General features: G+C 32.2%; 2 protein-coding genes across 4 annotated transcripts in view; one reads left to right on the forward strand and one right to left on the reverse strand.

Annotated features, from left to right (window-relative positions):
• Positions 1 to 5,203: 5,203 nt before the first annotated feature.
• LOC134722044 (zinc finger protein 595-like) lies at positions 5,204 to 12,883 on the reverse strand. Of its 2 annotated transcripts, none has more exons than XM_063585466.1 (2): positions 12,681 to 12,883; positions 5,204 to 7,729 (listed from the first exon to the last, which is right to left on the reverse strand). In XM_063585466.1, the coding sequence occupies exon 2, from the start codon at positions 7,675 to 7,677 to the stop codon at positions 6,181 to 6,183; it is 1,497 nt and encodes a 498-aa protein (XP_063441536.1). In that variant the 5' UTR covers positions 7,678 to 7,729; positions 12,681 to 12,883; the 3' UTR covers positions 5,204 to 6,180. The 2 variants fall into 2 exon arrangements, with proteins under 2 accessions (XP_063441536.1, XP_063441537.1); XM_063585467.1 differs by lacking the exon at positions 12,681 to 12,883 and adding an exon at positions 12,512 to 12,572.
• A 26-nt stretch (positions 12,884 to 12,909) lies between these two features.
• LOC134722042 (ankyrin repeat domain-containing protein 12-like) overlaps positions 12,910 to 18,272 on the forward strand; it is a 37,494-nt gene continuing 32,131 nt past the window's right edge. The window contains exon 1 of one of the 2 annotated variants that reach the window (XM_063585462.1): positions 12,910 to 13,033. The gene's annotated coding sequence lies outside the window, so the exon portion shown is untranslated. Of the gene's footprint in view, positions 13,034 to 13,412; positions 13,526 to 18,272 lie in introns of those variants that run through there. The other variant, XM_063585463.1, reaches the window with a different exon arrangement.

The following is an 18,272-nucleotide window of genomic DNA, read 5'->3' on the forward strand; positions in this document are numbered from 1 at the left end:
AACCAATTCATTAATTTAAATCTGATATACTGCTGGAACATCTGCAAAAGCTACCAATGATGATTACCAAGACCTGCCTTTGTGAACACATAACATAAACATCGAAATTACACATTCAATTAAAAGGAAAGATGATTTAGTTAAAAGTACTATTTACCATCATCGGTCCTAACATCGTTCCTAAACGACCAACAATACAAAATCGACGGGCGATGACCGTATCATATACAACATGTTAAAATATAAAGCCTGCTGTTCGGTGTGATCCAAGGCTCCGTGTTGAAGACCGAACCTTGACCTATAATGGTTTATTTTTATAAATTTAGACTTTGATGGAGAGTTGTCTTATTGACACTCATACCACATCGTCCTATATCTATGGTCTACTCCACAGCACAGCAATACTCTTTTTAGTCTACTCTAAAGAGGACGGACATAACATGCCACACATAGGATCAATAGATATAGGAAGATGTGGTGTGAGTGCCAATGAGACAACTCTCCATCCAAATAACAATTTAAAAAAAAAGGGTAAACCATTATAGGTCAAGTCCATTTCCAACTAGGGCGATATCAGTCAGCCAGGCAACTCCGAGGACTACTTAAGACCATTCAAAAAATTAAAATCACAAAAAATACTGAACTCCGAGGAAAATCCAAAAAGTCCCTAAACAAATGGGGAAAAAGGCCACTAAGCCTGATGAAATTCCAGCTAAAATACTAATACTCAAATAAGCAGCTGAACAAATATCACTATACCTGACTTTACATTTCAGTAAATCTGTCAACACCAGAACCATCCCCAACGACTAGCGAGCTGCCATCATTGAACCAGTCTTCACACAACGCTTCAAACTATAGAACAGTCTCATTGACTTCGATCTGATGTTAACTTTTGGAACATACTGTTCATAGCACTATCATGGATCACGTTGACCAACACCAGGTCCTAAGAAGAAGCGAAACATACCAGAGGGACTTTCAAACCCATAAATCGAACATAAACTGACAAAGCAATGGCTAAAAAGGAAAAAAGACAAATACTAGTAATAGTACACAAAACACAACAGAGAAAACTAAAGACTGAGCAAATCTACTAAGCAATACAAAAAAAAAGTGAAATCACAAAAATACTGAGCTCCGGGGGAATTAAACAGAAAGACCATAATCCGCACCAAAAACGGAGGGGGTTGCATGGTTGACCCTTATGGAATGTTCGTTTGACAGATGTAACGGATTTGATCCCTTTAAACGAATGTGACCTACCGAATAAGACTATTTTACAGGATTTGTAACAATGTGTAATGTATGGTTTTCCCATTTTGTTCTTAATCTTCCTATAAACTGATTAGTCGTCTGCAAATAACATTGCCTGAGAGGTTGTAGATTGTGGTAGGTCGTTTATGTAAAATAGGAATAAGAGGAGTCCATTAAATTGATTGTTTCCTGTGGCACCCTTGAGATGACGTATATGGTCATTCAAGCACTATATACTGATTGTGTTATCTTGAGAAGGCATTTCACGGACTAATAGCAGGTCATTGCATACACCAACGGCGTACCCTAAAAGACCAGTGCAGGTTCTTCTTCTTTCCAAAATCATCTCTGGAAAGGAACTTTTACCGGAAAAGGCAACAACATCAGCTACAAGAGAAGAGTTGAAGGCAATCCCTACCATCCTGTCAAATAACTTGACAGGAGCTCCTCACATTCAGAATTCCTTTAATCACAGATCTGCATACAGTTTGAAAATAAATAATAATGGTAAATAGCTACTGCTTTGTTTGATAATGAAGGAGGAATTAAGCATCTTGGTTATACGAGCAAGAGTCATAATGGTTTAAAGAAGATTACGACTCCGTATTGAAAGGAGGAGAAGAAGGGGATGTTGTTTACTAATTGTATGTTTCTGGTCACCTTGCAGCCTTTGGTTATTTCAAATCTCAAATTTTCGAGACCCACTGAACTACAGGCCCTGACTTAGAATAAGCGCAAACAAATCCAGCGGGTTAAAAACCCTAGTCGTATTTGGCACATCCTTTTTGGACTTTTGATCCTCTTTGCTGTACACCTATGTACTTGTTTTGACTTTCGAACTTTTATATATGGACGTCACTGGTGTGTCTTGTGTGGACGAGGCGCGCTTCTGGTGTACTAAATTTTTAACCTGGTGCCTTTTGTTAGCTATTATTCATGTGTTTCTATGTCTAATTTGTTCTCCTATTCATTAGTATTGTAGTCTGGTAATGTTATGTTGTCATTTTAATGTTATATTTAACATTGTCATTAAAGCGGGAGGTTTTTGGGACACCACAAAATCAGGTTCAACCCACCATTTCTTTTTTTTAAATGTTCTGTACCAAGTCAGGAATATGGCCAGTGTTTTATTATAGTTCGTTTCTGTGTGTGTTACATTTTAACGTTGTGTGGTTTATTTTCTCTTATATTTGAGTGTGAATTCACATTACTATAAGAAGTGTCACGGTACTTTTCTATCCCAAATTCATGTATTTGGGTTTGATGTTATATTTGTTATTCTCATCGGATTTTGTATAATGCTAAGTTCGTTTCTGTGTGAGTTACATTTTAATGTTGAGTCGTTGTTCTTCTCTTGTATTTGATGCGTTTCCCTCAGTTTTAGTTTGTTAACTCGATTTTGTTTTTTGTCCATCGAAGTTACGAAAAGCGGTATACTACTGTTGCCTTTATTTATATATTTTAACAGGCTCTTACATTCGTCCTATTCTGAAATATAAATGAAACAACACAACATAGAAATAAATCATCAATTGAAATGGCTTGAAAATTAAAAGCAATATAAATATTATTGTTATATACATATGCACTTTCATGGATCTACAATCTGACGATTACTGTGTCTTGGCATTGCACAAGATCACGTTTATCTCTGGCTGTTTTGACGTCTTTACACTCCATTTGATGTTGTGTACTGACTGATATAATTGAGTCTAAGATGCATCTTTTTTTTAATAAGTTGATATTGGCTTTTAACTAGCGGTTAGCAACTGAATACTCTCAGATCTGTATTCAGCGCCTTTCTTTTGTTGGAATGTTAAAGTATCAGTTCTCGCCACTCTGTGTTTTTGTTATATGTATTTCTATATATGTATCCATATGATCAGTTAACTGATTTTATAGTTCGTTTTTCTGTTGTACTTTTACAACACTGTCCGAGATTAGGGGAGGTTTTGGACCCCGCTAACATGTTTAACCCTGCAACAACCTGTATGGATGTGCCTGTCCCAAGTCAGGAGCCTGTAATACAGTGGTTGTCGTTTATTGCTGTGTTACATATTTGTTTTTCATTGTTGTTGCATTTTTACATTAATTAGGCAGTTAGTTTTCTCTATATAGTTAACAGTCTCGTTCAGCCATGATGACTAACTAGTATTTGTTCTGATTATGACGGCCTCGATTTGAGAGGGTTGTTTCTTAAAATGAAAATTTACTGATGCAATCGTTACATACTGGTACACCAAATATAGTTGAACTACAATGAATAGCTTATAATATTTGACAAACAGGCAAAATCATGAAATCTTAACATTATCCTTTGGAACAGTATAAATGGTATATCAAAACAAATGTTCTTGCATTGACCAACGAACATGAGGTCAAGGTCAGATGATTCCTCTGAGACGGAAATGTACATGTTTCTATCATTCTATACACCAAATGTAGTTGAAATATTAATAATAGTATCTGACAAATAGACCAAACCAGAAAAAATAATATTGACAAATGAACAATGAAAACGAGGTCAAGGTCCGATCTAACCTGCAAGCCAGACATGAACACATTACAATCATTCCATAGATATAGTTGACTTATTGCTTTTTTAATTGAGATATGGTCTTCATCACATAAACTTTATCTTGATCAGACGTGTAGACCTTGAAGTTGCCAGGGACCCATATACCAAATAAGTCTGATTAGTAATAAGTAAGAAATTCACATGACTAAATCATTTTTTTATTAGTCTTTGAAACATAAAGTCAAAGATAATGGACATAAGATGGACACATTATTTGTAGCATAAGGTATCTGTAAAACAAAGTAGGAAACATATCCAGGTCTTCTACCTTCTGAAAAAGGTAATTTTTAACAAACAGTTTGAGCTGTTGTTGCTGCTGCCACTGGTTTGTAATTCCTCTGTCTTGCATTCTGTGACTTTCTTCACAGGCGGCGAGACAAACTATCAGGGACATGTTTTTTTCTGGATTATTCAATAAATTCATCTGCAAGATGGCTCTCACTATTTCTTCATGTAATAAGTATAATGTGTTTTTTTCAAAACATTTCACATTAATTTGGCTAAACATTGATGTTTAAACATGTTAAAAGCTGTAAATAAATAATGCTATTAATTTACTTCTGATTCCATTTTTTTTTATACAATAATTTCACAATAATAAGGCCACTAAGATGGTTTTTTTCCAGGATAGTAGCTTTTTTATTATTATTCTCATGGTCAAAGGTCAAGGTCATATGACAGTTTGTAAGCAAATTGAGCCACAAATACCTAATCAGTCTAGGATTCTTATTATCCCACATGAGAGTGTATGTACAACTCTAGGTATATTTGCCTAGTAGATTTTGGGTTACGTGGTCATCAGAACATGGGTGTATCAAATTAGAAGAGATAACTGTTATATTTCAATAAACACTGTTTTCTTTGGAAAATAAGAGTATACAGCTGGAAATCTCAATTGCAATCCTGTGGTTACATTATTTAAGGAGTATACAGCTGGAAATCTCAATTGCAATCCTGTGGTTACATTATTTACAACACTACAGATTAACTGTTAGACATTAATACTAAGGCTTTTCTACCTCATGCATAGATTATCTTAGCTGTATTTGGCAAAACTTTTAGGAATTTTGGTCCTCAATGCTCTTCAACTTCGTACTTTATTTGGCCTTTTAACTTTTTTGGATTCGTGCATCACTAATGCATGTAATGAGTCATTTTGTAGACGTATCTGCAGACCAAACACGCCTCTGGCGTATATACTAAATTTAGTCCTGGTATCTTTGACATGTGTTTATTTAGACTGAAGTGAAAGTGTATAAATCAAATGGAATGTGTGTGACAAAGTTCTAGTTGAACAACTAAATGACATTAGTGAATTAATGAAATATTTAGTAATGGGTATATGATAGAAACTTCAAAGGGTCAAAATTAACAGACTTGCAAATCTTTATTCAACAAAATATTTACAACATATTGTTATAATTACTCCAAGTACCTATATATTACAAACATAATATTGTTAATACTAAAAATATTAATTGAGTTATCCTGAGGTACTTAAAACAGACTTTTTTCATTATCTTAAATGTTATTAGTCAATTAGCTCATCATCCAAACTGGTGGTATAAAATGTATATGATCAATACTTATTTTTAGATAATCCCTTAAATTTTACCTGTAGGTATCATTGTTAGTGGTGGTATCTTTAATAATAGCTATTATAATTGAAAATTTTACTGAATTATAAATGATATAGAACATGAACATCTCCCACTTAAAAATAGGAGATTTGTTTACTAATGGCAAAAAGACAAAAACACTACAATTCATTAATCAAAAGATATCAACATGATCAATAACAACACATATCCTTCAATATTACCGCCTTGTAATTACCTCACTCACCAATGTTAAACATATTCAAAATTGGGAAAAGAAGACAATCAGAAACCAGTTACAGGTGCAAAACTTTTGAGCATTAAATAACATATTGACTCAGTAAGGCACATTGTGTACATATTAACATGAAAAATTAATGCAGCTAACATACAAAAAAAAAATCAATAGCATTTAAACAATTTTTTTTTATTTCAATAACAACTAGCAAGAATTGTATACATGGTATAAGACAATAACCTTTGATTACATCTCTATCTGCTTTCAAAATTGGCACAATTAATTCAGGTAATTATAATGCCTTTTTTAATATCTCTTACTGGCAAGTCTGGTAAAACAAACATGAGCAATGGTCTTACACTTTTCTTTTTTTTTTAATGAAAAAATACATATTCTATTGAATACACATCAAAAGACCATTTGTAAATCTTTATAATTATCAAGAAATCGAACTGAACTATGATGTAAATAAATTATTTGATATCATATATGGTTATATTAAATCATATCTAAATAAGACTTGTTTCGTCATCATCATTGATGCTAGTTAAATTTAGGTTGTCCCCAAATTTTTCTGCTGAACAATTCGATTCATCATCGTCAATGATGCTATTTATATTTAGATTGTTAGCAGATTGTTCTGTTGAACACATTGATTTATCATCATCAACCATGCTAGTTATATTTAGATTGTCCGCAGATTGTTTAATTGAACACATTGATTTATCATCATCAACGATCCTAGTTAAATTTAGATTGTCCGCTGATTGTTCTGTTGGAGGTATTGCTTCATCATTGTTATTGACGCTAGTTATATTTAGGTTGTCCACTGATTGTTCTGTTGTAAAATTTGATTCATCATCTTCAAGGATGCTAGTTGTTTTTAGGATGTCCCCAGATTGTTCTGTTGTAAAATTCGATTCATCATCTTTAACGATGCTAGTTGTATTTAGGATGTCCCCAGATTTTTCTGTTGTACAATTCGATTCATCACTGTCAACAATGCTAGTTATATTTAGATTGTCTGCAGATTGTTCTGTAGGACAAATTGCTTTATCATCATCAACCATGCTAGTTATATTAAGATTGTTGTTCGCAGATTGTTCTGTTGAACACATCGATTTAGCATCATCGTCATCATCATCTTCATCAGTGCTAGTTATATTTAGGTTGTGCGCAGAGCGTTTTGTTTTCAATGTTTGCGTACCAACAGATGATTTTACTTTCTTGCACTTTGACCTTTGGTGTCGTTGTAAATGATTCTTCTGAACAAATTGTCGATGACATAAGGAGCAGACATGAGGTTTTTCCTTTCTGTGAATTCTTTCATGCATCTGTAACTGAATCCGTTGAACAAAACGTTTACTACAGAAAGTACATTCAAACTGCTTATCTCCAGTGTGTGTCTTCATATGCAGAGTCAATGTATTACTCTTATTAAAACGTTTACCACATACATCACAAACAAATGGTTTCACCCCAGTATGAATTCGTTTGTGTGCATTCAAATTACTGCTCTGACTAAAACTTTTGTGACATACATCACATGAATAAGGCTTCTGATTTAAATGTATTCTCTCATGTTTTACGAGTGCCCCACTTTCACAGAATCCTTTGCCACATGTATGACATAGATAGGGTTTAATAGATGTGTGAATCATCGCGTGACGTTGTAACACATCTACACGGCCAAACCCTTTTCCACATCTAACACAGATGTAAGATTTTATACCTATGTGTATTCTAGCATGTTTTGTCAGAGATCCTTTGGTTTTGAACATCTTATTACATGTATCACACTTCAATGGCTCATTAGCAGATTTTGTTAAACACTTTTCAATACTACTAAGTTTATTTGGTTTTTTTCTATGATTGTCTTCCTTTCTTTTTCTGGAAAGTTTTTTCTTGCCCTTTTTTGTTGGTGAAATGACATTGGTCTGTTTTGTCCCATCTGAAATATTTCTTTTACTTTTCCTTCTATTATTCATTCTGGTTTTACTTAACATGCTGATGAACTGTCCCTCAGTCAATGCAAAGGGACTGGGTCATTCGGCTGTTCTGTAAAAGAAAAAAGAAAAACTTAAGCTTTTTAACTTAAAAGGAGAAAATTCATTATATGGGGATGTGGTCCCCAATTACAATGATAACAGTCATGACAGTTCTAGTACACAAATCAATAATTAAAAAAAAAAACAATCTACTAATGCACTCAATAAAATTGAGAAAGGAAATGGGGAATGTGTCAAAGCAACAACAACCATGACAACACGACCATAGAGTAGACAACAGCTAAAGGCCATCAATGGGTCTTCAATGTAGCAAGAAACTACCGCACCCATAGGCATCCTTCAGCTGGCCCCTTAAAAATGTGTATACTGGTACAGTGATAATGGACATCATACTAAACTCCAAATTATACACAAGAAACTAAAATTTAAAATCATACAAGACTAACAAAGGCCAGAGGCTCCTGACTTGGGACAGGCGCAAAATTGCAGGGGGTTAAACATGTTTATGAGATCTCAACCCTCCCCCTATACCTCTAGCCAATGTAGAATAACAATAGCAACATTAAAATTCAGTTCAAGAGAAGTCATGGAAGTCCTAGTTCGATGTCAGACGATGTAACAAAAGAAAATAAATAAAATGACCATAATACAAAAATAACAACAGACTACTAGCAGTTAACTGACATGCCAGCTCCAGACCTCAATTAAACTGATTGAAAGATTATATCTTTATCATTTACGAATATCAGGCACAATCCCTCCTGTTAGGGGTTTAGTATCATACTTTCATATAATATATATATGAGAAGAACATAACCCATGTCATGCCAACAACTGTTTCTTAAATAAATGTTTTAGTTTTGCAAAGACCCTATAAGTGAATCAATGTTAAAGCCAAAATATGCAATCTTTAATGACCTGACAACAGTAATACTCAGTGAGTATTGTAACTATATCCCTTATTAATAAGTCTGTTTAAAGGTTTAGTAAGCTTTTGAGGTGAATACTGACATTTTTGTGCTTTGTTAAGAATATTACCATAAAAGATTGGATATGAAATACCTGAACGTACAAGATGTCTGCATGTTGAGTTATATTGAAGATTTATTTTTCCTTATACCGATGATAAAATTTAGTAAATGTTTTGACTAGTTTGTGATCATGATGATGTGTAATAAATTTTTCAATTATACATAAATTTCTCTCACTAAAATCTAATACCTTGTTAAATACACGAGCAAATTCATTTACCTTTAATTTCTAGCTTTTTATTTTCTTTAATTTTCGCAAAAATCTCTTTGATTTGAACGTCACTGAGGAGTCATTTGTAAACGAAACGCGCGTCTGGCGTATATATAAATCTTTTTTAATCATGGTATCTATCTTTGATGAGTTTATTTACTTTTTTCTGATCTGGTTTGTCATGAGACTTTAAGAAATTTATATATTTATCAGTCTAGTAAAATATAGGAAGGATTTGATATGAAAAGAAACATTACCTGATGATAGCTTTTTTTTTGTGAACAATGAAAAAGATGTCATACATGTAACTAAACTGATGTCACAACTTAAATTCTTTACAACAGGAATTATTTTTTAGAACAACTTTTCTAGGAATAGAGGGGGCCACTTATTTTTAATGACAAAAAAGATATAAGTCCATGAATATCACAAAATTCCTGGAAATCTTTTCACTATACATTCCATATAGTACCAGATAGATATCTGACAAGTTCAAATCCCTGATATCTCGGCCTATAACAAAATTAGACTATAACAAACTTGGCTTATAAAATAATTGGCCTCACAAAATCGGACTATAACAAACTTGGACTTCTAGAAGAATACAAGTATGATGTTGGGTGTTGTTTTCTTTATTAAAAATTAATTATCAATACTTAATTTGCAATAAATTATGATTTACAATTAATTAAATGATCATTTTGAACATTTTAGAAGCAAGTAACATAAATTATGTTAACAAGATATGTATAAAAAGAAAAGAAAGAATAAGTTCATTAAATAATGAAAATCTTCCACTTATTTGTCTTTTCGGTTTTATTATTTGCATATATATATATATAAACCAGATGCTTCGCAGGGCGTAGCTTTATACGACCGCAGAGGTTGAACCCTGAACGGTTGGGGCAAGCATGGACACAACATTCAAGCTGGATTCAGCTCTAAATTTGGATTGTGATTAAATAGTTGACACATCATAGGTTTCTGACACAGAATGAATGTGTTCTAATGAACTTAAAATTTTTGTTTTCTCTTAGAGAAATTCACTATGCTGTTCAATATTAATCCTCTCAAAAAAATGTTTGAAGAAATTTTCTTTTTATTTATGAAATTTCAAATGAGAAAAATTGAACCCAATTTTTTAATCACATCCCCCTTTCCCTTATTCCAAAACTAATCTCAATTAAAATATTCTAATGGAGTTTGCAACAATAACTACTCATTTAAATACATCATAAAATATTAAGATGTAAAAAAACTGCTTGTTATCACTGAATGGTAAAGATTATTTAAATTTATCAGTTGGTAGTAAAAAGTGAATATACATTGTATATTGTATATAACAAAGATTTAAGTTGATTCTGAGAAAGAAAGATAACTCCAATTAAAAAAAAAATCTTGCAATAACATATTTCTTGCTTACTATTTTGGACAAAGAAAGATAACTCTAATTAAAAAAAAAATTTGCTATTTCACAATATTGTGAAATTAGATATTTCTTGCCATTGCACAATACTGTGCAATTGAAAAGACTTGCTATTCCACAATACTTAATATAATAATTTTAGATCCTGATTTGGACCAACTTGAAAACTGGGCCCATAATCAAAAATCTAAGTACATGTTTAGATTCAGCATATCAAAGAGGCCCAAGAATTTAATTTTTGTTAAAATCAAACTTAGTTTAATTTTGGACTCTTTGGACCTTAATGTAGGCCAATTTGAAAACGGGACCAAAAATGAAGAATCTACATACACAGTTAGATTTGGCATATCAAAGAACCCCATTTATTCAATTTTTGATGAAATCAAAAAAGTTCAATTTTGGACCCCGATTTGGGCCAACTTGAAAACTGGGCCAATAATAAAAAATCTAAGTTCATTTTTAGATTCAGCATATCAAAGAACGACGCAGACGACGACGCCAACGTGATAGCAATATACGACGAATTTTTTTTCAAAATTTGCGGTTGTATAAAAAGATGATAATGCATTTCATTTCATGTTCATCTTTCCTTAGAAAAATAGAGTAATGAGTGAAATCCAAACTGTAGTAAGTTAGAATGACGATAAAATGGTCTTGAGACACCTAATTAAAATAAATGTAGGTGTCCTAAAGTTTGGACTAAAAATGTGATATATCCTAAGTTGAGATAGCTTCCAGAACATGACACAGAACAAAGATGTGGTATAAGATGATCTTAGAACATGTCCTAATCCTAAGATACATTTATGTAGCTTGGAGAACATCACCCCAGGATTTAAACTAACAACTGGCACATGTACTGTTGACACCTATTTAATCACCCAAACATGCCAAAGTAAGAACAAAACTATAGCTAAAGTTCTGTAATAACATGAAATAATAATATTTAAAACTAAATATCCAATAACTTTGCAGTAGCAGCTTGTGTATTTTCATATATAGATATAATAGCCATTAGATCAATGGTATAACTGATATTTTCATGTTCTTTTTTATAAGTTTGATTCCAATTCTCAGCAGTTATAAGACAGTGTAGTAGATAAATCATTATGTATTTCTGGTCATACTTTTATTGGTTGAATCCCAGTGGTTCATGTGGTTTGTGAGAAAAAGAAATCTCTGTTGTTTTACTCCACATTTCTTGAGAAATATGTATTATAATAAATGTTTGCGTCTGCTTGCATATAACACATATTTTTCAGTGTGGAACTTAATTTTTTTTTCATGTTTTTATACATTTCTATATATCATGTATATAGCTTTTTTTTTCAAAAAAATTGATCATTTTCTCAAACATTCCTGTATAATTTTTTTACATGTAAAGTTGTTTTCATAAAGCAGCAACCATTTGATTTTCTGGGGGGGCTATGGTCTTTTTTGGAAAAAAAAGTTTGTTTCCAGTTTTTGGAGAAAAAAATAATTTGTTTTTGATTCTGAGAAAAAAAAATTGTTTGTTTCACCCTCAGCTGCTGAAGAAAAAATTGTTTTCGGTTTGTCGCTAAAAAAATAGATTGTTCTTCGCCAAAGGCGAAAAAAAAAGTTTGCACAGAAAAAAAACCCATAGCCCCCCCCCCCCCCCCAAATGGTTGCTGCCTAAGTCAGAAAAAAATTGTTAACAAAACTATCTACTTATTGTAGTCCGAGTTTGTTCAACATATTTCTGCATACAGTGGTCGTATGAGTTTTTGATAGTCAGAATTTTTGATAGGCCAATTTTGTTTTAGTTCAAGTTATCCAGCAGTGTCTAGTTTTTAAAGGACAGTTTCTTATATTACATAAATGTGTGCCCTTTTGAGTTTTGGACCTAGTTTCGTGGGTGTAGGACCTTTATCAGGACTCGGGTTTCAGGTGCTTTTAAGTAAAGGCTTCAGAATTCTTTATTTGATATTCAGGATGTCGGACTTACAATTGAGAACTGTGGGATTTCGGAATCAGAAGCCCTACACCCCCCCCCCCCCCCCCCTTTTCAGAAGTTGTTTTATTTTTTATGATTTTGTGAATACAGACATCACATAAATTTTGTTGTTTAAAAAATATATTAATAACACTTAAAAGAGATCGTTATATGTTACTCCAAAACAAATTTCAATTCAAAAGAATTACTTTTCCAGCTTTGATGTTCCGATAAGGAAAATGTAAACAAAGGCCAAAGGGGAGATAACCAATGGTTTCAACACGCATTTCACAAATATATTATTTATCTGCAAATAAAAACAATCTATAGTGGGCATTTACATAGCAAGACTTCTCTTCAAATTAGAATTGAACGTACAATGATCACTGTAATCCTGAAAGTCGTCACTAAATATTGATCTTAAAATGGGAGATGTTTCCTAAGTTCGCGGCCATGTTGTTCTCAAATATTTTGGATGTCATTATTTTTTTTACTTAAAAAAGGATTATTTTCATTTGAAATATTTTAAATAAGTATCTTAAAATTATCTGTGCGTTATTTCATCACAACTGAAGAATAAGACTTAAAAAATGTTGTTCGCGTTTAATCGAGAACAAGATATTTATCCAATCGCAGAGCATGTAACATTTTCGCTTTCGGTGTCTGGTATTTTCAACCAATCAGAGAGAAGCTTTTGCCCGCGTAGAATCAAAGCCACACGACCTCCAAAGGTGAGTATCCTCCAAAAATCCCAATTATAGAAAAATCGGTGGCACCTAGAGTTAAAACATCCCCATATTCGTATTCTTCGATGAATTTTAAGGAAGGGGTCATCTATAGTTTTGCAAATTAATCTTCTGTGATGCCGGAAAAGATCTATGAAAATCATCAAAATGAGGCCTCCATCCCACGCTCCCTGCCATTGTTTTCGTTATATTTTGCATTTCCATTGCTGTAAAATAAAATCCCATACTATCAAATGTGATTTCAATACTTACAACCAGTAGGGAATCAATTTTTCACGTTGAATTTGCGAAATAAAGTGTTGCTTGCATGTTTTTTTCAGTTGACCTATATATTGCCATTGCTTACAAATATGTGCTGTTTAGCCTGTATTCAGGTCATGGAAAGCATGAAGTTTTCTCTTTTCGCAGAAATGTTAGCAAATATTTCCATATAAAAGTGTGGTGTTTATTGATATTGGAGACAACTGCTTCTAAAAAGTATAAGTAGAGTACATTTATTTTTTAAATATTGTTAATTTTCACTGTTGTCTTTTTGTTGGGCTTGGCATGCCCAACACATCATAAAAATCTACTACTTTGGGTAAGATATGTTGAAAAGTGTAAAGAAATCAGTATTTTGACCAATGGCCATTGCAACAGACATTGGGGACAATTTCAAATGACATCCTAACATAAGGTTAATACAAAAATTATAACTTATAGTCAAATGCTTCATCATTTAATCTGTAAATACTATTTATAAAAACATATATCTGTTCTAGACCATATGAGTATTTGGAGCGTATGGTCAGGACCATAGAGGTATAAATTTACAGTCTGACCATACACCTATAGTTGACCGTATGAGTATACACGTACAGTCCTATACGAGCTGACCATACATGTTTTTTGATCTGACATATGGATTAAATTGAAACAATCTTTATTTGTAGTTTTACAAATTGTTATTGATAATTTATTACAACTAGATAGATAAAATGAACAAACGAAAATTGAAATTGAGTATTTGTTTAATTGTATATCTGAATCCTATTTTTGTACTCTCACCCAAGGTGACACAATTCAAGTAACGTGCAATTTTCTCATTTTCATGTATGCAGTTTATGCATGTTCCTTTGCATTTGCAATTTTTGATAAAGTTGCTAAATATTCTAAAACAATTGACCTCCCACATTATGCTTACTTCCGATATCTTCAATTTCAGTGTTCATAATTCAATTAATGTATTATAATTTATTGATGGACATGCTTAATACAAGAGATAAACATATTTAATTAGCCTGAATTTAAAAAAAGTTAAAATATAAAGTTTTTGTTTCAATTACAATTGATCTTTTTTATGTTAATTTGATAGTTAAGTTATGTTGATCTGCTATATGCATATGTATCTAATAAATTTGACCAACTTTGTAATATAAGTCAGACCGTACGTGTACGGTCGGACCGACCGTTTGAGTATTTTGAAAAAGTATGCATACAGTCCAAATACTCATGATCATACAATGTGGAACATATCCATTATGCATATTGTAACTTTTTGTCTTAATGAATGGAAACCTCTAGTGACATGTAGGCAGTTGCATTGTCAGTCTTGATTTACATGTATAATACATGTAGATGAAGAGAATGTAACTATGTTATCAGAGAGCATGATTTGGGCCATAATAATAATAGGTTTGTTCGCCCAAACGCTACCTTCCTAGAAAAAAGCTGCCTACTTAAATTCTTTTATTGTCCTGATTTGAAGAAGTTTTTTTTTAATCAAATCTAGTCACTTTTTTTCTCATTTTTAAACTCTGATCATTCTATGAAGTTGCAATGTAATTACCAGATGAGATTTGACACATACATGTATCTATACTATTACAGAAGAAGACATCATTTTAGGTGTCGCTTCTCTTCTTTCCACAATAAATTAATCATCATGCCTCTGTGTCCTATGAGTACAGTGCATAATCGCATTTGTCATCAATTCATATGATTATTCAGATTGAGTTATTTTGGGCGAAAAACGAGAAAAAAGACGTCCGGATATGTTTCCGCCATTGGGCGAAATTTTAAGTCAGATAAGACTTCCGGTTTACGTTTTTCTGTATACCTTGTACATACATTAATACTATGAATACAGTGTATTTTCTGTCTTATATCCGTCATTGGACGAAATATAAGTCAGATTAGACCTCAGGTTTGCATTTTTCTTTTTACTTTGAAACAAATACATATACTACAAAAAAAGTGTATTTTCTGTCTGATATCATTTTCAAGTTTACTATCCACGGCAGTCACAGGGTTTATTTAATAGAGAGGGTCTGAATAATATATCAATGACCGCTGTGGATCAATGATGAAACTGAGAATTGACTGTAAAAAGAAAATACACTTTCCGGACGTCTGGAACGAAATTTCAGGATTGACCATTACTGATCCGGGATTTTTTTTTTTTTACGAATTTCGGGATGTCGAGATATTTAATTTGTATAATAAATTCAGAACCTCGTGGTTTCATGTTTTTAAGCCCTGGATATTGGGATCAGGCCTTTTACAAAATTCTTCCTACAACACTTTACATCCTTTCAAATACGCTCTGAATGCCCGCGATTTCGCAGATGTGTTCTAGTTTATTATATACATGTATATATTCAGCATTGCCATTAAAACGATGTGTCATATATACATGATGTACATTTACATCATTCAGCATGTTCAGGGGTACTTCTTGTACAAGTAATTTTTATTTACTTGAAGAAGTAATATGAATAAACTAATATAAGTAAATTTGCAGGATACTCATACTAGTGAATTTTATTTACTAGTATAGGAAAAAAATGGCTAAGTTACATTGTATGTCCCTTAGACATTCAGATTTTTTTACTTATTTAAGTGAAAAAAGTAATCCTTTTTTCTTTTCTTGATTTCTTAGGATTTCTTTCCCCTTATAGAATTTCAGATTGTCTGCCCTTTGCAGATGTCTTTACTAATCATTAAAAGTGTAATTTCATGGAGGATGAAAATCTCATTTGTCAGACGTCTGTGATCTTCATGATCAGAACACTGCTATTTTCATTGTATAAGCCTCAAAGAAGCAATTTTTGAAGGCCTTTCGCAAATACTTAAGATCTTTGCGCAATCAGTTTCTTTGTTGAATTAATGAGATGAAATGTTGAACTCTAATAAAAAATTATGAGTTAACCTGGAAAAAATCATTTAAAGTCATGATTTTACATCTCAAAACTTCTTCAAATAACTAAATAAAGATGACTTTTACAAGTAGTACTAGAACCCTTGACTGTACATTGTATATATAAGTTTATGCAGTAAACCATATTGCATCATCATAATTTACACATTTGCTGTAGTCTCATCATCTTGTTTTGTTTAGAAACTGCCAAACCAATGAGTTTCTGTTTTGATTCAAGGAAATATCCTGAGATATTGCTGGTATTTTTATTTGTTTTACAGATGATTATATAAACTTTATTAGGTTGTTATTTTTCTCTTTTTATTTGTTTTACATTTTTTATTTCAAGGTCTTTTTTAGCCAACTAAATGGAATGAGTTTTTCTCATTGTTTAAGCTATATATGCAGTTGAGTTGCATATAATTGCTTACACATGATCCCCTGCATTTGAACTCTGGCAGATAGTTGTCTTATTTATAATCATACAGCCATATCTCCTTAATTTTATATACTATAATGTGAAGTTAGTATGTAGTAACTTAATCTTATGATGTACGTACAGTACTTATGTCATGTACAAATGTATATTCCTCCAATGGAAAAAGATTCAGTCTGCACCAAAAACTTATTCAACTACTAGTCCGAAGACCAATATTCTGACATTTGTATTATTGGTCCAAACAAAGTTTTGCAAAAACTTATTAGTCTGAACAAAATTTAACTAGTCTGGGCATCAAATGATTTTGACTTTCAATAATATAAATTTGTCATATGAATAGGTCATGAGAACATTATCACATGATTATAAATTACAAATATACCATCATGCAAGCACTAGCATGACTTATTACTAGATGTGTTGTGAAATTGGTATCAAAGTTATTCCACCAAAGGCATTTTAAACCCTTATTTTTATTCACCCTTACTAATTTTATTTTTGAATTATATTTGATCATATTGCATGTATTGTAAATATAAAGATATGTGTATTTTCGAGATTTTCCAATTTAAAGACCCTATGAGTAAATCAATATTTGTTCCATAAGATGCCATCTTAATGGTTTAACAACAGTATCTAAACTAAATCCCTTTTGATGAAGTCAGTTATATGGTTGATGGATGACATTTTTGTGCTTTGTATAGAAGAATGGTGAAAGATACCAGAGGGACATTAAAACTCTGATGAATTGAAAATAAACTGACAACATTGTGTCTTAAAAAGAAAAAGACAAATTAAAGTTAAAAAGATTGAAAATAAACTGACAATATTGTGTCTTAAAAAGAAAAAGACAAATAAAAGTTAAAAAGATTGAAAATAAACTGACAATATTGTGTCTTAAAAAGAAAAAGACAAATAATAGTACAAAAGACACAACATAGAAAACTAAAGACTAAGCAGCACAAACCCCAGGAATAACTGGGGGTGATCTCAGGTGCTCCGTAAAGGTAAGCAGATCCTGCTCCACATGAGGCACCCATCATGGTCATGTTATTACAAACCTGGTCAATAGCCTTATCCGGTAGGTCACAGTTGTGAAAAGGGAACTTGATTGTAGTTACGACATAAGGAACAGATCCAATATCATCTGTGAAACGGATATTCCATGCATTGTAACTCGTGATGGGGATCTGTAAAATTTATGAAGTGATGATTTTATCTTTACTTTTTGAAACTCTTGGTTTAATATATACCATAGAGGCATGAACGGACTTGATGTGAAATACATGAATGTACAAGATGTCTGCACCTTAATATATATTTACTAATGATGTCCTTACAGCAATGAAAAAAGTTTTGAAAAGTTAGTTATAAAGAAAAGTTTACCCTAGAGACATTTTTGTTTAGCTTGATAGTAATTTTTAAAATTATTACAAGCTTGCACTTTTGTTAAATTGTGTAAACTGAAAGCTCCAACATACTTTCTTTTACTGAAAACATGTCAAGTTGCAAAAAATGAACACCTTGATAGCTTATTACTCATTCACTTTGTATGTTAGCTATTTTTCATTTGGCGTAAGCAGGGTTTCAGCTAGGATAAAAGGGTT

This window comes from Mytilus trossulus, chromosome 6, assembly GCF_036588685.1.
Source record: "Mytilus trossulus isolate FHL-02 chromosome 6, PNRI_Mtr1.1.1.hap1, whole genome shotgun sequence".
NCBI lineage: Eukaryota > Metazoa > Mollusca > Bivalvia > Mytilida > Mytilidae > Mytilus > Mytilus trossulus.